At 38.6% G+C, this 21,707-nt stretch overlaps 1 protein-coding gene across 5 annotated transcripts in view; it reads right to left on the bottom strand.

Annotated features, from left to right (window-relative positions):
- PDE7B (phosphodiesterase 7B) overlaps nt 1-21,707 on the bottom strand; it is a 306,846-nt gene that overhangs the window by 106,824 nt on the left and 178,315 nt on the right. For all 5 annotated transcript variants that reach the window (XM_068938445.1, XM_068938446.1, XM_068938444.1 and 2 more), the window contains one exon: nt 20,223-20,283. In XM_068938445.1, the coding sequence (XP_068794546.1) occupies nt 20,223-20,283 (61 nt within the window). The remainder of the gene's footprint in view (nt 1-20,222; nt 20,284-21,707) is intronic.

The raw sequence follows: 21,707 nt of genomic DNA, 5'->3' as shown, positions 1-21,707 counted from the left end.
GCTTCTTCGTACACCTGAGCCCTCTCAAATTCTTATTAATATCATTTCCCTCCTCATAGAGGGTACGATTCATTTCACCTAATTTAGACATCTACCACGACTGTTGTTGCTAGTCATCCTTGGTTCCCTCCTAGTTATCCGACAGAAAAAGTGAATGGTTCACTTGATTCATGTCAGGTATTTACATTACCACGAGGTGAACAGAACAATGCCTGTGACTGTCAGAAAGCCTCAGATATAAACATCCTCACTGTAGACATATAAAGGTACAAAAGAGATTATAAGGAGAAACCACACTGCTCCCTTTGCAATGCTATGTGCCATCTGTGGAGAGAATTTACCAGTCTCGGTATTGTGTAATATATTTTCTTTGCTTAGAGCTGTTTGTACTCGTTTGTACTCTTTACTTCAATCGCATCTTCCAATGCCTATTGTCTCCTCCTGCTTTAAAAATCCTTTTGCTTTCTTTCTGTCCTTCTCCTAGATAAAATTCTTTCTTAAGTAGTAAATTAATGGAGTAAGAGAAGACAGCCAAAGACTTCAGAATATAGAGGTTTTTATCATAAAGTTCCATAATATCGCCGGTAAATTTATTTAGTATGTTCAATCTATGCATGAAAAAGGAATTATAAAACATGAATGAACAAGTCTCGAATCTGTATGGGTCTTAATCCTTTGTCTCAGTTTCTTAACAACTTTTCTTAGTTCACTCACCAAAAACAATCTAGAAATTCAGCCAGGGTTATCTGTTTCCATATTCAGCCTATGACAGGAAAAGAGCTTACGGACGTTTAACAGCTATTCCGTAACAATAAGATAACAAAACTAAATACCATCAAAGAATTCAAGTAGCATATTATTTTTTTCCCTATATGACCCTAAAGAATTACATCAAATCCCATTTAGATAGTCCATGTTTCAGGGAACAATTAATGACAGAAACAGTAATTACAGGAAAGGTACCTCAGAGAGCCTGAGTTTCACATCAGTAATGAACTGTTACTGATGAATCAAGAAGATAAGACTACCTTTACGGAAAAACTGGAAAAGGATCTAAAAACAGATAATCCTTTGTAACAATGGGAGAATATCTGGAGGAAAGCCAAAACCTCATTTATTTGTGTAGCCATTAGGGAAGAAGAGATTATAATGTATGGTTGCCATGCTAAGAATTTGAAAAAGAAAATGAGCATCCGCAAGGCTAAAAATACATCCTTAAAAGGTAACATATAATATTTACATTAAAGCTTCTTAATGCCTGTATGGATGGTTTGTGGATGTTTATAATGAGAAACACAAAAGTGTATGTTAGCATATAAAAGAGAGAGTGAGAACAATAGGGAATCTGACTTCCTATCTCATGATCCAGAGAGTAATTGAACTAGGAGACATATATCAATTTCCTGGTGTGAAGAGAAGTGAGGGAGAAGGTTACTTAGGTTTGCAGCTGGCTCAGGGCAGAAGAATTACTGTGTTTTGTGTAACTTTGTGAGCTTTCATATATTTGAAAAAGATTTATTCCCTGGGGACAGGAGCTAAAACCTGTTGTGATGTGATAGTCTTTTACTTCCTGGAAGCAGGAGACAGCCGATCAGATTCCTAATCACCTAAGCATGCTGGAACTGATGATCCAGCTCCTTCCTAGAAACTCCTGGATCAGCCAATACATACATGATAAAAGCTTCCATCACAGTTATGAGGAACATATTAGGACTACTGGGACTCAGCTTTAATAAAAAATCTGCAGAAGGGACAGTGGAGCAAGCAGAGAGCAGAAGGACAGGCTCGAGAGAGAAGTGAGGACAGGAGTGGCAGATTCCCTAGACCTTGCGAGGTGTCCCAGCCAAGGGGCAGCCAAGGGGTAGCTGACATTGGCAAATTAAGGCACCATTAATGATTGATCCCACCTGTATGCCAGGTGGGATTTTTATTGTACTTGTAGAGGGACGCAGGTCAGCGTAGAGTCAGAGCTTGATGGTAATGGCAGGTATTCGCTGCAGCTGCTCTCTGCTGGTTAGAGTTTCAGTTTGCGCTTTGCATCTGCTTTGGGATGTATATGGTTCTCACTTTTCCCAAGCAACAATTTCATGGACTTTTGAATTAGGGGAGTCTCAGTTTTACCACTTCCAAGAGTGCCAAGTCTGTAACTTAACAAAAAGCATGAAACCAGTACATCACAGACTTGTTTTAATAAGACCTGCTTTGGTCACATCTCTTAAAAATATATAAAACACTTACAACTATACGGAAGATTAAAGTGGATTCAGCAGAAAATGATTATCATTGACTTTACATTATCAACTAGATGACCGTATGCCTTTAAATCTTGGATAATTATGGTTTACTCCAACAGTATCCAACCGCATGACGAATAACCTTGGCGTCTAAGGCAGGAACCTCTGATATGCGTCACTTCTTACCTCAAGAAGACTGTTTATCAGAGTTATCAGTGCTGGCTGCTGAAAAATCAGCCTGCTATTGTTACATTGTCATTCAGAGCACGCTGTCTTCCCAAACATCCGAGCAGACCTGACAGACTGACGGTTGGGAGTACTTTGACATACACTACCAGAGGGAGCTCCTGGGGGGAATAAGCCAACTGCATTCACTGCACTTCCTCCTGACTTCAGACTGTGCAATATTCTAGCTGGGGAATATGCAGGAGGAGTCTCTTCTGTAGGAGACAAAGCAGCAAATACATATAGGAAATCTTCCGTGCTTATTTCTGATTTGCCCTGATTCCATTCCACGCTCCCGTTTGCAACCAGTAGTTGCAAAGTACAAAGACAGAAATGTCTCGCACTGCAAAAGAAAGGTCTTTCGCATACTGAAATCAATTACTCTAAAGCACAGTTATATGTTACATTTCTGATTAGCCTTACATCCCATAGGCAGTAAAGACAAAAAATTGTTATTAGAACAACTGGGTTTATCTTTGAAATACTTCCTAAGAATGCATTAGAAAGTAACATGAAATTCATACAGTAACATCTTGTCCACTGCTAGAGTAAGAATAGTCTTTATAAAGCAGAAATGCATGCAGAAACAAGTCATGAATTTCATTGCAAAATTGTTTGGGGCATTCTTTAATAAAAATAGTTATTTGATGTATCTATTATTTATTCAGCAAATTAGCTATATAATTATCTGGGGATTTGCATGTAACATTTAAATCTGGTTTAAATTTTTGGTTATTGTTTTAAAAACCTCTACTGTTAGAAAGAAAAATAATCTTCCTAGCCGTTTGCCAGAAAAAGAGGAGCTTTTTGACTCATAACTACTAAAACTTTTATTAATAATTAAAGAATGTTGATGATCAGAAACAGTCTACAGCTGCTAGGCATTGATATTACGCATGACACCTGTTTCTTACTGAATGTGAGAACACAGCACAGGCTGCCATCAAGATCTTAAGGACTAGATCCCCAAAAAGTTACTGAAATGGGATTTAGGAGTTCCTAGTAGGATTTTGTGCTTAAATTCAACAGAAATACCCTGAAAACTCCCAGTTAGCTTTTGTTTGACATTGAAAAGGCTTCAGCTCTGCACCTGGCTCAACTTTTTTGTTTGTTTGCTTGCTTTTCACCTTAAAACCAAGGAGGAGTCTGAAAGAACTGAGCTGTGCATACTCATAAGCACCTCAGTTTAGGCAGAGCTGAGAAGCCACTGTCTAGTTCATATTTCCATCCTCGTTGCACCCAGATATGAAGCATCCATCTACCAGAGCACCCTGAGCTTCAGTCCAGTTGATGTTCTCAGAACATGCCAGGTACAGGATGGGGTCATCAGAAACTCCAGTGGTGACCATTACGAAATATGTCCAGGAAAAAAAGAGGTGCCTTTTCTTTATATAATGGAGTTTATATAGCAGTTTAGTGTTTACAGGGGTTATTCATAAAATGGGGCAGCCAGATTCAACTTCATTGTCTGCCTGAGGGAATGCAAATCCATAGCTCACACCTCCCAGCAGAACGCCTCACCTGCAGGTTTCAGGTGTGCTGAGCAGGAACCGCCTGTCTGCTCCCTGCTGGAGCTGTGCCGCTACGCAAAAAAAAATTCGAAGTTTATTGTGTATATGTGTTCAGGAGTGAAATGAGTGTAATGGTTACGGCGCTCATCTAGGATTAAGGAGAATCGGGGTCTTGTCTATGCTTCACAAACTTGTCTTGGATTTTGTTACATGACTTTCATGGGGACTCCTGGCTCAGACATCACAGTGTAAAAACGCTTCTTAAGTAGCATGGGATTTTAACTGGAATAGATTACATTGTAATTTTAAAATTTGATTTACTTTTGGCTTTTAAAACTAGTCTTAAATTTTTATTTAGTTTTTTTTTTTAATTTTAACTAGTTTTTCAATAGTTCTCTGTGGATTAGCAGTTGGTCAGGTGCTTGTGAGCCAAACGAAATGCAGGAGTAAGAGTCCTCAAGTGAACAGAGACCGTTTGTCATTAGTTTGTTCGTATTCTTTTTCTAATTGGTTGAAAAGCTCTATCCAGATAGTCTCATAGCCCCACCAGGACTTGAGTGGCTGTTTCAATATCTAATAACTATAGCAGGCACAACCTGCTAATTCCGTATTCTGGTGTTGCTACTTTATTTAGTGGATACCTTTTTGAGTTCCCCATGGTATTGACATTTGTGCTTCTCAGACATTCTGAGACTTAGAAACAAATTGATGTGGTATTTCTCCTAGGAGAAATTATAAATTTCTTGTCACAACATCTTCCATTACGCAGTAACTAATACTGTAGGGTAGCTTTATGAAGACAGGGGAAAATGTAGACAAAAAAACTGTTCTGCCAAGATGGATGTACTTGTTTTGATGGCCTGGCTTAGGGAAACCTGATTAAAAAAACATCTTTTTTTTTTTTAATTATTATAGCCAAAGGGTAACTGGCAAATGTTTGTGTGCTAGCACTCACAGAAAAAAAGCAGCCTAAAATGTGGGAGCAGGTGCTGCATTGGCTAATGTGAGAAGTTGGAAGGATGATTAAAGCCCCCCTTTACTTTTGCCCCATGCCCAATTAAATCCTATTTAGAACTCTAGGTTGCTACACATTGCACCAACAATTAAAGGGAACAAAATACAAACTTATTTGTTTTACAGTGAAGTCCTTTTTTAGAGTATCATAACTGCTGTTATAAAAGATATGCCATAGAATCACCAAAGAGCACAGGGAGTTAAGAGCAAACTTAAGACACTAGGTGTCTTCCCACCTAGAAGATAGCTCTGTCAGCAAGATACTCACAAGCCATACAGTAGCACTGCCCTAGAATTGACCTAGGCGCTTTCTGCATCAACCCCAACACTCTCATTATGTCATCCATGTCTACATGTTTACCCAGTTCCATCTTATGTTATGTCAGGTAAGTTAGTACCACAAAGCAGGGTCACTGCACTTGGGTAAAGATCTTATTCATTCACTATCCGTGAATAGTCTCAATCAAGATGCATGGCAGAAAATTGAATATTAAGCTACAAAATATATTTATCAAAAAGTTCCTGAATTCTGCAGGGTGAACCTGTCAAAGCAATTTAGAGCTCATTTTCTCCCGTAACCCAAATTTCAGTTTCCATCTGGAAAAATTCAATACAGAACTGCCATAGGAATTCCTCAAGCGAACTTCAGTGTGTCTGTTTCATCATCCCACCTGCCTCTGTGACCAAGGTTCTTCAGCTGAGCTGTGCCCACTGCGAGGTGTCGCCAGGGCTGGCTGTCGTATGCGGGGGTAACTCATCGAGAGACATGGTGATGCACATCCCCCACTGTACACTGACGTGTACAGAGCTTCACCTACCACACCTGTAAAATGCCACAGCAGCTTTTTTGAATCTATAGCTTGTTTCTGTCCAGAGGTTTTCTACCAAAAATTACTGGATTTTGGTCTCAAGTTTTCATCTTTTTTACTGAAATGCAATTACTTAATCCAATTTCAGGAGAATAATTTTTGCCAGATATTTCTGAAGGAACTCTTTCTCCAGCCAATTTGGTTTCAAGCTTGTCATCAAAGGCAGGCCAGTTTTTGAGTAAAAAAAATGCAGGCATAGTGGCAGGAGAAAGAAAGATCAGAGCTGAATCCTGGGTCCTGTCTCTGGGAACCTGTAATTCTGGTTTTGCTCCTACCAAGAGAGTTAAGTGTGTCCATAATATGAGGTCCTGTAGGACTTCTTGCTACTTTTGAAGCAGCTTCAGCAAGAATATAAAAAACAGATGGACAAAGGTGCTAGTTGCTTAGTAATTCCTACACATGATCTTTCCATGTCGAGGAAGAAGCTTACTGGCAGGACAGTATCAGAGGGATTTATGCTGTTCCCTCGTCAGAGCCTATTTGCAGAGGGAGGGCTTGAGTGTACACAGCTGCCAGCCTAAAACCTTTCTAGATTTACTACTGGAAATTCACTTAAAATTAAACAGCAGCAACACCCTCCCCCAGCAAGCTTAAGGACAAAAAATGTCAAGTAGGAAATGTTACGGGTAAAGGGAGAATTGTGGTACTTCTGATTAAAAACAAAACCAAACTCCCCCCCATCCCATCCAAGTATTTCAAGAAGCTTTCCAGCACACATCTGCCTTCAGTTTCCTCTTTGTTTATTCAGTCATCAATTATCAAGAGACTTTTTGTTTTGTCTCAATGAGCTGCACAATTTGAAGCAACTGTGGTATCTAAGATGGTTCTGCTTAAACCAAACACAGATTCCTTCGTGGCACACAGAAACTGGATTAGATTAATATAAAAATATCCAAAACCAACAGAATTTTCTCTCTAAAATGTTCTGAGAGTTATTATAATGTAATTTTTCCCCGTGAAACAAATAATACACAGACTTCAAAAGCCCTGAGTGTTCTCAAACAACAGAAAATAAATGAGATTGGACATCTTGATTTATGATGCTTCTATTCCTTCTTTTTATGAAAAGGGAAATATGTTATTAATTAAAGTCACATGAACTTGGATTCTTTTGGCTTCTAAAATATTATGACATACACTTGCCTAAAGAGCCCTCTAGGGCAAATGTACAATGACAGCAATTGCAGTTGCATCTCGGAAGTGGTAGCTCCCTGGACGTTTTATTACCTCTGATTAAACCAGTGGATTCATGCCTGTTGTTATGCTCTCTTGCTGATAGGAGAAATTACAACAGAGCGTCTGTCATTCATCTTCCCTTTCCAGCAGAGATCTGTCAGTGACTGCTGTTGTTGCTACATCATGTAACTAACTGAGGACTGGAATAATTTATGCTTTCCTTTAGCTTTTTTTCACATCCCCATAACTTCTTCCACAGCAGCAGTCACCTGACGATTTAAATCGAATATTCAGAGAATGGCTGGGTGTATTGGCAACTCTGCCTGAGGTTTCCAAAACAAAATGAAATAATATCAGTTTAACAATGATTTTGTTGCATGGCAGATACTGACCTGAGTCTGTAAATATAACATTCTGGAAACTAACAGACAAAGAAGTCAGATTCCATTAGAAAATCTTCGTAGGGCAGCTAGTGCTGAGGGAGATACAATTTCTGTCTCTTCTTTAACCAACAATGACCTGTCTGTTGATAGATGCCCATCTAACTAATAACGGTGCCAGAGCATAGTCTGGATCTTGAAGACGTGTCCAGTCACGTACCGTAACTATAAATTTATCTTCATACTTTTGTAAAAACCCAAAATACAGTTCATGGAATGAAAATTAAGAGGCTTCTTTTCAAGATGATAATGCTTTCATATGGTGTTTAACAATAACAACATCAAGACAAAGTGACTGATATCTATTAGTATATCGAATATCTATTGATGGGCTATTTTTGCACCTTTTTTTCTAACTGACTAAAAAAATTTGAAGATAAATATCTCATCTTTTTGTCAGCATGGTAATACCTTTAACATTAGTTTATCGTCCACACTATATTCAGGTGGAGACATGAACTCTAGGCCAACAGTCCGTCCCTTCTTCTAAAAATGTCCACTGATGAAGTATGTGATCCTGTTATCTCTGAGTTCCTTTCAGTAGCATTCTGTTATAAAACCAAAAGATACTACAATATGAACTTACATGTCTTTCTTATATACACATGAAAAAAATGTGAGGATTTAATTTTTTTATGTCCATAAACAAAGCTCTGGAATATTATTAATTCCTCCGAAATAAATGTTAAATTGAATTTATTCTGTATTCACATATAAACTTGGTGTGAAAACCTGTCCTATAGTTAAAAGGCATTTTACCTTAAGTTTCAGGAAGAATAGGATTTCACCTTGGTTTAAATCACATTTGCCATTTCCCATAAACCTGTCTTCATATCTCAGTGGAAGACAAATACCTAATGAACTTTTTGGTTACGCACACAAATTGATGGTAAACATACTGGAAGTAAGCAAATGACACCCAAGACAATACATGCTTACAGCCTGTCACAAATTACACTTTATCTACATTCCCTGCACCTCAGTCAAACCTTAACAGGGTTGCATGGTCCTGAAGGCACTCTCTGGATACAGAAATCTGAGTATTAGAGCAGCTGACAGGTTGAAGCCACAACTATTACTGACTCCCTGGCTAGGTTCACAGAAGCAAATAGCATACCACAATCAGATCAGATCTGTAAAGAGTTAAACCGCTGGTGCCGAGGACTAAATATCTGTACTATATGTGCTCTGGAGGTTTTAGTTTGGACTATTTCTAATATATTCCCATGCAGCTAGAATGCACTAGATGTGCTCCTAGAGCACACGGTTTACTTAACTTTCATGTAAAGAAATCCTCTCTGCGTATTCTGAGACCGCTTCATGGTGCAAAGCAAAGCTGACAGTAAATTAGGATACCATTTCAGAAGCATGCTCCTGATCTGACCTAGAACACCAAAGGTAGAAACACCGTGTCTGCAAGGAGAGGTTTTGTAGTCTTCTAAAAAATTTTACCATGAGATGAAATTTGTATTTAAAATGGTATGAAAATCAAAACCCTATTTCAGACGTAAATGACTGAATTTAGCCTTTACATCTGAACGTTTCACGATACGGTTAAATTTTCTTCCCACAGGACAGTGTGACCGTCAGGCCATTCTGGACCTCGTAAGCCTCTGAAAAATCTTTTATAGTGCTTTCAAACATTACTACAATATGCTGAAAACTTAGAAATTGCTCCTACATATAACAGCAATTATCTTAGAGATGAGGTTGATTACCCCAATTTTCTATTATCCCCAGTACTATAACTATTAGAGCTCTGAGCACCATAAAAAAAATGTCTGTACTAGAGGAGTAAGGTTCATCTCCTGTCACTGCATGCATCCCAACTTCAGCTCCCTTAACAGGTAACAGGGAGAAACTGGCACCTTTTGTGTAGCATTCATCGGACCAGTTTTACATGTCTAATTTAGAGTCTCACTGAGGTTCCTTTTTCTCATTCTTTTTGACTACAAAAGGAAAGATTAGATGATAGCTCATATGTAGACTCTCCCCCTTTTTTTTCAAATGTCTACATTTACTCAGATGAATCCCACGCTAACCGTTTTCAGCAGTATTTCAGCAGTATTTTTGTCTACTGGATTTCAGTAAGGCTATTGACATTGTCTCCCATCACATCCTCACAGGCAAGCTCAGGAACTGCAGGCTGGATGAATGGACGGTGAGGTGGATTGAGAACTGGCTGGATGGCAGGGCTCAGAGGGTTGTGATCTGTGGCACAGAGTCTAGTTGGAGGCCTGTAGCTAGCGGTGTCCCCCAGGGGTCAGTCCTGGGTCCAGTCTTGTTCAACTCATTCATCAGAGACCTGGAGGAAGGGACAGAGCGCACCCTCAGCAAGTTTGCTGATGATACTAAACTGGGGGGAGTGGCTGACACACCAGAAGACTGTGCTGCCATTCAGAGGGACCCGGACAGGCTGGAGAGGTGGGCAGAGGGGAACCTCCTGAAGTGCAACAAAGGCAAGGGCAGGGTCCTGCACCTAGGGAAGAATAACCCCATGCACCAGTCCAGGCTGGGGGTTGACCTGCTGGAAAGTAGCTCTGCAGAGAAGGACCTAGGGGTCCTGGTGGACAAGTTAAGCATGAGCCAGCAATGTGCCCCCGTGGCCAAGAAGGCCCATGGTATCCTGGGGTGTATTAGGGAGAGTGTTGGCAGCAGGTGGAGGGAGGTGATCCTTCCCCTCTCCTCAGCCCTGGTGAGGCCTCACCTGGCGTACTGTGTCCAGCTGTGGGCTCCCCAGTACAAGAGAGGCATGGCCCTACTGGAGAGAGTCCAGCAGAGGGCTACAAAGAGGAAGAGGGGACTGGAGCATCTCTCCTATGAAGAAAGGCTGCGAGAGCTGGGCCTGTTCAGCCTGGAGAAGAGAAGACTGAGAGGGAAATCTCATCAGTGTCTACAAGCATCTGAAGGGAGGGTGTCGAGAGGCTGGGGCCAGTCTCTTCTCCGTGGTGCCCAGCGACAGGACAAGAGGAAATGGGCACAAACTGAAACACAGGCAGTTCCGTCTGAACATGAGAAGAAACTTCTTTCCTATGAGGGTGACAGAGCACTTTAACAAGTTGCCCAGAGAGGTTATGGAGTCTTCTTCCGTGGAGATATTTAAAAGCCACCTGGACATAGTCCTGGCTAATGTGTTCTAGGTGACCCTGCTTGAGCGGGGAGGGGGTTGGACTAGATGATCTCCAGAGGTCCCTTCCAACCTCAACCACTGTCTGATTCTGCGATTCTGTGATTCATCTGTGTAGTGAGAGGAATGGCATATAATGGAAATACAGCAGGAGCACTGTCTCAATTCTTCTGTAAGAAGTACAGTAATCTCCTGACGTTGGTATTTGAGATTCAAAAGTTCCATTTCTTGTTGCTAAATGAAATTTTACTATGAATATTCAAAATCACACTTAATGATTCCATGAGTCTAGAGTCTTAAGAATCTGGATCAAATCAGGGCTCGAGCATGTAAAGTGCCATACGTGCTGACCAGCCCTAGCACAGGAAGATATTTCTGCCTACGCATATTTTGGCTTCAGTGAGAATACTTAAATACATGCTTCAGTAGTTGGATAATCAAGGGATGATCTAAGAGATCAACTTAATGCTTTAGGAAATACAAGAAGTATAAGAAAGCCAACAGATAAAGATTAGAAATGATAAATTATAGAAAACAGAAAAAGGAAGCTAAAGACATCAGGGAAAGCTAGCTACCTAGCTAACAAAGCCAAAGAACAGCAGTTACTTGGTACTGTGGGTTTTTTTACCCTTTATGATGAAAAAAATCCTACAAATAATATACATCCAATTCTCAATAAGAACGGTGAAATTATTAACAGCAACTCAGAACAGGCAAAAAATATTTATCTCCAAATTATAATGAGACATCCTTTACAATGTCAAGCATAGGAAAATAGAGGAGAAATGTGTTCTTAAGTTAAGGTGCTTATGAACATTTGCAGCCAGAAACAGATAGTTTGAAAGCAGAAAGAAGAAATTCCAGGGCTTTCTTAAACGTAAATCACTCTTACTAAGGGTAGCTACCCAGTAATCTGTAGGAAATTGCAGAGAATTGCAGAGTCTGTGAAATTACAAGGTATCACCAAGTAATAACCAAAGAAACAAAGATTAATTGCTAGAGATGAGCTCAACCATGAAATATGAATTTGAACCATTTAAACCAGAGTTTGGAAGTGCTTGCATCCGGAGATCTTATTATACCTATGCCATCATAAAGGGGCATTTGGTTGCAAAACTGTGGATAAGTGTTTTCCTCTCATTTGGTTCCATTACTATCTCAATTAATTGTTCCTTTTCCCCCCTTCCCATTTTGTGAGAGAGCATTATTCTTGCAATATGGTTAGTCACAGCAATTTTCTGTACAGCAAGTACTTTTTGGTGAACGCGTCCCACTCATAGCAGTTTGGACAAAGAGTATGGGAAATTATGTGAATTTAGTCCGTGTTTAGGCATAAGGTTAGGCACGAGCAAAAATCAAACTGTGAGGCTGAACAGGCACTCGAAATCTTTTTTCCAGCAGGCGATCAGCAATAACTCATGTAACATATACCATGAAATAAGATATGAGATTATCTTCAGTAAATCAGTGAAGCAACTGTTTCTCTATTTTACCTAATAAGTGCCTTGCTAGGAAAAAAAAAATAGGAAAGATCAAGGAAAAAAACTCAGGATTTTCCTTGTGTAACGTATACATGCTCCCCTACATAGACTCCAAATCAAAGTCCCATTTGCTGTCCTCCTGGAGCCTTCCCATCATTTTTCCTTGTGCCGAGTCAATAGGTGAGCACTGAGCCCTTTACCCCAACCTGTATTGCCTTCAGCCTCATGAGTAGGAAAGATAAAAGGAGGGTGCCGTGAGTTTTAACCACTTAAGGGCAATGAAAGCCCAGAATTCATAGCTTATACTTTCAGTTGATTATTATGTATACAGGAAGCAAAATGCAATTCCTCTGTCTTCAGCATGCTTTGAATGAAAATGAAGGTCATTCTTGGTTTTGTATTGCACTAAGTTCTGCTGGTATTTGTAGGCATGCTTTGAATGCCACTGCCAGAAAGCACTTAGAAACCTATGTTTTTTCTAAGTAAGTGAGATACAGTGTTATTCTCAATCAAATTTTCATGCCTTTTTGCTGGAAACAGAGGCTAAAGAATCAGAGATCTGGGGTATTTTGGTGTGGGTGTGTGTGGCTCTTTGCTTGCTTTTTGATCATCTCCTGAGCTTTGGCATCTAAATCTAGTAAAACCTTGGTCCCTTGGTCCCAATGAACGGCTTGTGTAGGTGTGGGCAACACAGCAACTTTCCCTTCTAGGGAAGGCTGTCATGATGTGTCTACATTATACAGCAGGAGTCAAATCCTCATGCATGAACTCCTCACTACTGTGTTCCCTCAAAGATTCCTAACATCCCCATTTCTTTCCTGTACCAAGCTGAAACATAGGACAAAAACTAGCTATGACTCAAGTTAGCTTTCAGAGATAGAAAAAAAGAGAAATTACATTTAGAAAAGTGTTTTGCATGCCTGCTCAAAATACTAAGACCAGTTTTTGTCTTCTTTAGCACCCTTGTGAAAGGTACAATACTGGCAAGACAAGTGATTTCAGTCTGACCTGATTTACTGGACAGAACAGGATAAACAGGTGGTCACTGACACTCAGCTACCAGACTATACATTTACTTGAAAGAGTAATTAAATTAGTATTACTGCACTAATAAGATGATACTGCAGAACTGCTTTTTCAAATGTACTAAGAGTGCAAGAATTTTCAATTCTTTTTATCTTTTTTTGTTTGTATAGCTTCTTAACCAGATTAATCAAGTGGTCATGAAACAAGATGTATTTGATATTTACCTTCTGTGTGGTTTTGGGCACAAATCTCATGATAATAGAGACAAAGAATTCCTATTTGTGTAGCATAAAATGATAACACAGTGATGAAGGGGCACAATGATGGCGTGTGTACACTGTAAACTCCTTGACAAAGAATCTTCTGTTGCAGCCTCGTGCCCACTACTTTACCACTCTCAGTTTCCAAGCTACACTCCAACGTAGGCAGCCTGGAATCTCGACCGGGGCCTTCCAGATAAAGCATGGGTTGGTGCACCAAGTCTTTAGTCTCCTCTTTACCATGCTGGTGAACAAATAATGAGTGTTCTTAAAGAAAACCAAAGAGATTTGCAATGTACTGCATTTCAGTAAGAGAAAACCAACTGGGGGAGGACGACTGAGTGTCTTAAATTAAATGACATGAAGGAGTTATAAGCTGCTATTTTGATGATGATAAGGTCATAGAGATGTCACTTTTTAAATGACTTTACAAGCATAATTGCAAGGTCATGAGCTAAGTCCTATTTTTAAAGCCAGTTAATACACTGGAATGAAGTTTTGCAAAAAAAAAAAAAGAAAAAAAGTAAAAGAGATGGTTTGAAAATACCTACTTTTTGTCTGCTCAAATGAGGGGGAGCTATAGCCCCAGAAATCTTATCTACCTCACACTATTCTTTCTAGTCATAATAACTTGTGGGTGGAAATGGTACCTTGAGAGACTTTCATGGAGAGTTACAATATAAAACACAAGTGAAAAGCTCATAGCATGAAATTTTATGTTTAGATCTGAATTTATCTACATTAATAAAATATCAGAAAGAGAAATAATGTTTGTCTGTCTCTATGCATTCATATCGTTGCCTTAGAGTGGAAAATCTCCTTCCCATCTTCATGTGTTGCAAACTGCTCATGGAACAGAAACCTGTATGTTTGTAGTAGACATCCTAAACCCCCACCCATCACTATAAAGTTCTGAGTAATCCTGATGGGCAACATCATGACAAGTATAGATTGCTTATTAGTCAGTGAAGATTTTTTTTCCATAAATATTACCTAATTTTACAAAGACTATTTCATGTGCTTATTTTAATATCATTTGCATAGATAGAATACTTAGTCTGCACAAGGTCAAGCGCACATGTAGGTCTTCAAATGATTGGGATATAAATAGAGTGTATATTTGGCTATTTAGAGCACCATTGCTCATGCGTGCCTATCAGTTTCAGTAGAAGTTTTGGGTGTACAAGAGATACAGGGTCACATTTCAAATTATGTCAGTGGAGGCTCCAGAAAGCTTTACAAAGCTGAAGAGTGTGACCAGGGCAAAACTATTTGCTTAGCTGCCTTATTTCTTTCCCTCCCTCCACTTCATTTATTTCTCCCATTAGGTTATACAGTTATTTACCTTATTAAGTTTCTCAGAGTAAATTTAAATAGAACCTTTTTTTTTTTTTTTTTTAGTGAAGATGAGTTCAATGCTTATGTAAGTTAGAGGCCAGCCAGTCAGAGCCTTGCCAGTACCCCTCAATCCTGGCTTTCAACACAGTTGTTATTCCAGTAATGTCTCTCTCTTAAGCTGCAGCTGCCAACTCTGTTCAAATGTGTGGTGGTTTTCTGCAGTGGGCAAGGAGCCACCAAGCTGGATCCATGAAACTCATTTCATGGCCAAATGCTCCATAGGTAATAAATGGTAGAAGCATGCCACAAAACATCTTTTTTTGGAGGGAGAATTAGGAATATAAAAGTAAGTGTGTGGCCCTAAAACAACAAATTTATGTTTTAGTAGTCTGAGGAAGAAAAGGTTCTCCCTCCAACACAAACTTTTTTTTTTGATTGCTCTTTTCTTGGATGAATTCTAAATGGCTATTTGTGAGGAAACTACTTTTATTCCAAACAAGGATTCATCTGTCTACTTCTTCATGGATTAAGTCTACACCAAAAGGGAAACAAAACCCAGGCACATTATTCCTGTCTGTATGGAATTTACAATAATGAGGAGAAAGCACCTCAGCCATTTGCCATGGGGTATCTTTGAGGCTTCTGTTTTCATCTTACTAACTAGCTCCTTAAGGAGCTCCTTAAGGAGAGCAATTCGCATTTCCCTTGGAAAGAGCTCTGCATACTGCAGAGTTAGCTAGCAAGAGGCATGATTTCTTCAAAAAGTATCCAGTGTTTAAGTAAGGAATAAATACAAAATCTGGTAGTGGAAGTCTGGTCACTACAATAATACACTAGATCATACGCTTTTATTATCCATTCCCCTTACTCCACTGCCATCAGTAAGGCTGAATAGATGAAACTGGAGGGATGATTTAATTTTGTATATATTATGATGAGTGTGCCTGCGTATTTCCTATATAGCAAATATATGGAAAACTGAGCTTTTCCTTGGCTATCCTCTACAAACTGATATCTATTTATACACTACATATTTATACACTATATTTCACTTCTAAAATGAAAACAAATCTCTTTCTGGCAGATCTTTATGCAAAGAGGCAATATGAGTATTAAAAAAATAAATTATTAAGTCGTGTTATCAGTGACAAATTGACATGACACAGTGCCCTTGGGAGAGCCAGGTGACCAAAATTTTTTTTCTGTACCATTACAAATGGTTAGGTGAAGAAATTCCAAAGAATTTGTGTTATGCAGGCACATGTGATAGCTGATCACCCCATAGACTACTCATCCACAGCTTAGAGGGACAGGTGTATTCAAGAACAATGTTTTTCTGTCAGAAGTCTAGATCAGTATCAGACAATTTTTCCCAGTGTGCATTTCTGGGATATTTGATTCTTCTATACCACACTAAAAGAGGCGTAATATTAGAACAATAGAAAAGGATTGACTACAATAGAAAAGAATTGACTAAGAGCAGAATGTAAGATCACCACAGACATCATAATCTAAATTTCACCATTCTAAAATATTTCAGCATGAGCACTTTCTTCTGTACCAATCCTGAAGCCTGATATGGGAGTGTTATTTCTTCCAGGATGAATTCATAAAACTCAGTGCTCTGCCTTTTAGACGTGACTGAGTGAGCTTTGAATGAGCTAGTTAAGATGTGAGAACTGGTACAGTTGCATTAACTTCGTACTCTCCCAAGCTTGTATGCAATTCTTCCCAGCAGAGTTAATTAGCTTAGGCACCCAACCAACAATTTTCACAGCAAACTAACCCAATTATCTCTGCATGATACAACACTGTGTCATGTCTGAGCTCCGAATATGTCTGTCTACATATGGGAAGCGTTAACCATAGGCTGTGCCACTGAAAATAGCAGTGGGCCCTGTAAGGAGACAGAGAGTTCCTTCTGCCTGCATGATATGAATATATGAACTAATAACCAGGTAGTGAGTTCCCCACTATTTGTTCAAATTTGTTGCCAATAATCTCTTTTAAAATCACAATCAGCATAAGTAAGGGACATGAGGAATCCAGGGTTCTAACTTCTAGAGAGTAGCATAAAGTAAAATGCTTTTGGACATCGAGCTCAGCATATTTATCAACTTTGTCATGGTTGAGTATCTACACTAACTTGATAACAGTTCCAGTTTAAGCAGAACAGTGCAGTTTTTCTCCCTGCATGGAAATGTTGATGAACTACCTGTGGCTCCGGAGAGACTCAGACCCTGAAGTGAAACCTCTGACATGCTTTTGTTGACAGCGTGGTATTTTTATGACCTACATTACTACAGTACCTCAACCTCAAAACTTATTCTCAGCATTGTCGGGAAGTGAGGAAGCACTTCTCTTCCCATTTTTCAAAGGACAATGGAAGCACAGGGAGGTTTAAAGCCTTACCCAATGCCATACTCAAGAAACCTGTGATAGAGTTAGGACCTGATCTTGGGTCTTCAAAAGGGTAAAGTGATCTGTTGACCACCTTTCTTCTGCAAATTACAAAAGTTATATAGCTTTATCTAGTACAACATAAAGAAACAAGTATAATATAAAGCATAAGAGGGAGCACATCATTTTCTGTAAGTAGCTGAGTACATGTTATTACACTGATAATAAGCATATCCTGGGCAGAGCACATAGTTGTTATTTATTGTATCCTCAGGAAGCACAGTTAAGTGACCATTTAATTTATTTGTTCAAGTTATTTTTCACAATTGGGATGTAAAAACCAAGTACTCCAATGCTAAAAAAAAAAAGTCATTAAACTGATTTTCTGACTCCTAAGTTTTGGTTAATCAATGTCAAGTCAGTCAATTGAAAAGATAACTACTTTGACTGTAGCCATTGTAAACATTTAGTATTTATCAAGCTATGTCTTCTTGTTTTTCAGTAGAAAGATAGAAATAGAAAAAGATTTTCAAGGCAAACCTCTCCATCTCAATCTTTATGGAAAAAGAACCCTATCCACATAATCTATGTAACATTAAGGAATTTGAAATCATAGTAGCAAGCCTGGCATTATTCCAAAAATCTTTAAATTTGAAGCAGAACCTGAAGCAGAAGTATAATCCAGATACAGACTTTTTTTGTCAACAATAATTACTATCATTTTAGAATACAGCTTAATATTGCACAGTTCCAAGTATAGATTGCTTTTGTGTCAAAGATACCTGGAGAAATATATTCAGTGTTCCAGACTCTTGTATTTCTTCTCATACTAAATAATTACCCTCTTGCAGTTGCTGGGACTTGCCCTCTAGATTTCTTTCAGCACTGTGACACTGTTAGAGTAAATGACAACATGATTGTTTCGGCACATTTCAAAGACTGTGTAGTCACAAAGATGTCCCTCTCTGAAGGCATGTTGTGCTTTGTTCACTAGTTATACCCACAGAAATTATGATGTCAGCTTTACGTTGACCAGTGACAAACTTTGCCTTTCATTTCCTTGGAAATTCAACTCCCTCGTAAAATCTGAAATTGTATACTACATGACGCATTCAACACAAAGTCTTAGATCTTTCACTTTAGCCTGTACAATTTCTGGCTCCCACTCTTCCTCACAGAATTGGAAAGGAGAAAGAATCAGAACAGAAGTTCTCTGGCTTTATAGCACTCTCAGAGCCACATGCATTTCCTTGACAAATTTTCTCTAAAAAATCCAGACAATGGAGTTCATCCCCAGGAGCTGCCCTCAGAACAGCCATATAAAGTTTGCTTCTACTTCCTATATGGTTTATAGAGCCAGTTATGGGATACCTACTTACATTTAGAACAACCTCAGCTCACTGCATCATTTGATATACCTTAGGGTGAAATATATTATATAGAACACTATGGTCCTTAATTTGCCATCTACACTGATAAATACTAGGGAAGAAACTTTGTTTTTTATTTCTGCTAGAGATGTAACATCTGCCTGAGAAACTCCTTGAGCTAGCCACACCTTGAGCTAGCCACACCAGCTAGACCTCCTTGGGGTCATTTTTACTTTCTTATCAGTTTCCTTACAAGAATGCAGTATATGTTATTATTCTTACACATGCACAAACTAGGAGACATAGATAAGAACATATCTAAAGGAAAAAAGGTCTTGCTCTGTTCAGTGCTCCTAAAGAATCATTTGCACTAAAGACAATGCCAAGCTTCCAAATTTGGACTGACTTGGTATAAAAATGCCAAACCAACTGACCAACCAGCTGAAACTGAAGACTTCCATCTTTAGTTCAGCTTTTTTGTGCTCAATCATCTCCTTTATTTGAACAAAAAAAGAGAGAGATAATAACATTTTCATGGATATAACTTCCTTAGAACTACAGTATTATGAACTCAATGATATTTAAACCATAGATTATAATTGGCATCGTAAAGGATCACAAGGGTATCTCTTCTGTCAGCTTGTGCCGTTTAGAACCTCTAACCATGGATCTTTGATGTAACAGATCATTATGCTCCATTGTGGCCGTTCATCTGTTGGGATCTGTACATTATGAGCATGACAGATTTCCTCTACAGCAATTATGGTCTACTGTGACAATAGGATTTAATGAATATAAACACCAAACCACATAATCTGTTATTACAGAACACAGCCATGCACCCAGATGGGAATTAAGTTCTTAGACATTGCCAGTTACAATTTTTAAAACTGTGACAATGTCAGCCTCTGTGTTATTAGAAGCAATGCTCTAGTTTGCAGCATATATTTATCTCTGCCCTGGCAGGTGAAAGGTCTTCAGAATTTAAAGCCTAATCCTGGAAATGTTTCATTATTTCATTTTTCCTGAGTAAACATTATTTTCTAGGCTTTTAGATAGCTACAACTATTTTTCACTGTAGTACTAATGATGTTATTAACATTTCAGTACTAGCACTATAGATGAAACATGCAAATACAATAAAATTGGTCACAGAAATTAATGAATCATAGCAGAACATTCCTGTATTGTTGCCAAAGAACAGACATTTCTGCCCCTTCTTAAATTTTACAAATGATGGGCAGAGTGCCCAGCTGGTGCAAATCGGTGAAATTCCAATGAATGGAATTTTGCTGATTGATGCAGCTGAAGGTCTGACCTACAGGCTTTTGAAATATATTTGTGAATTTGATATTCCTTTTCTACATACATAAATGTTCCCTTATATTAAAGATGTGTAGCCTAGAAAAGTTCACATTTTCCCCAGGTCAATTTTAAAAGCTTGATGTGATTACAGAAATTTTCAGCTTCTCAGGATGTGTTCTGAACTTGAGTACATTACAGTTTACAACTGCAGTGTTGATATACCTGTGTTTTCATCTATGTAGGTGGGCACTACTAGAATAAAACACTTCAAGTAACTGAAAATTCATCATTAAGAACATAATAATGAGGACTGCATGCGGGTGAGCTATATACATGCCATTGTGAATCACCACAGCCATTATTATTTGCTTTCGAGAAGAAACCCCCAATGAAATATGCTTCCACACACTTCTCATATCAAAAGGGCAGAAGACTCTTACTCTTACCTAGCATGCGAACACATTTGGCATTCTGGTCAGGATTATCCAATAAGATTTCTCCGCACCTCTGAAAAGAAAAGAAATGATATATTTAGTTAAAGACTTTGCACTAGTGTCTCTATCTTTGTCCTCTGCTGCCTCTGTTTTGGCACTAGAGATGCTCAAAGACACCTTGTTAATAATGTCATAATCAAATGATTTTCAAGGAGCCGTAGAAGGAATGGACAGTCTAGCTCATTGTTTATATGTAAGGATGGGTAAGTATAAAATTCTCAGCACTGTATTCCTTAGCATTCACAAAGAAAAACTTAAGCTAGCACCTATTACCTTTATTCTCTGTGGCTTAAGCAAACAACTCATCCATGTTACTATTTGTTAGCATCAGATCCAATTTTACAGGTGGTCTCACCTCCTGCTGATGAAAGTTATGGCCCTCTCCAGTACATTACATTGTTATCTGGCTGCCTCCTAAATGTAATCTTTGAAATGATTTAATAAAAACAAAACCACCAAAAGGTGGATTTTTTTTTTTAAAACGGTTTAAAAAAATGCAGTAATTTCACAGCTGTGATTCAGAACTTCACCTTGCAAACAGCTGAACTGGTAAATGAATGGGGGTGGCAATCTTTGGCACAAGTGAGGGACAAGAACAAGCAGATCAGGACAGTCTATCACCTGTACATTACATCTGCCACCAACAGGACAGAAACAGGAAGCTACGGCCTTTAAGTGTATAAACAGTTAAGCTTAGTATTTCATTGCATATTGTTCATTGCATATTGGTTGATCTGATTTACGTTCCAGTATCTGTTCCGCGTTCCCTCCTCTCAGTGATCAGGAATGAGAGCCACGCTGATGCAGCCATTTGTATTTCTATAAAATGATCCAATTTAAAATACAAAAACCCTAAAAAAATTATTAAATAAAGCAATCGTTTCACACTGAATTTGAGCTCTCCATAACACCTATGAGTAAAGACTATTTTTTGTAAAATGCAATTCTTTTATGGCTCTAAGCTAGTGTTTGTTAATTAAAAATTATATTCACATGTACAGATATATTATCAGGGCTAATATTCTTTCCCTGTACATACCAAGTGCAGGAACATCTTTAGAGTTAAAATCAGAGTACAATAGTGTTTGTTGTTTTCAAGGAGAAGACATAATTTTGGGGTCCTTTATGCAGACAGACAGGTCAGTTTAACTGATAGGAGAAGCGGAATTGGTGGGGCTCATGGGTCTAATCCACTCCTAATCCACTCCTATTAAAGTCAGTACTCACTACTCACGTCAGCAGCAGTTGTCTCAGGCACTACAAAAAAGATTCAGCTTTTTATCACTACTCTCAAAGCTTGTGATAGTGGTTAAGGACAGCCTAATATTTTATATATAAAAGTGATCGATACTTGCTTATCTACTTATTTCATGGTGTTAGTGTCTATGACCAAAAGGGAATAAAAACACGGGGGGGTAGGTTTGGAAAACTGCTGAG

Source organism: Struthio camelus, chromosome 3, assembly GCF_040807025.1.
Source record: "Struthio camelus isolate bStrCam1 chromosome 3, bStrCam1.hap1, whole genome shotgun sequence".
Taxonomy (NCBI): Eukaryota; Metazoa; Chordata; class Aves; order Struthioniformes; family Struthionidae; genus Struthio; species Struthio camelus.
Note: the sequence above shows the minus strand (reverse complement) of the source record. Positions and strands in the feature narration are given on the sequence as shown.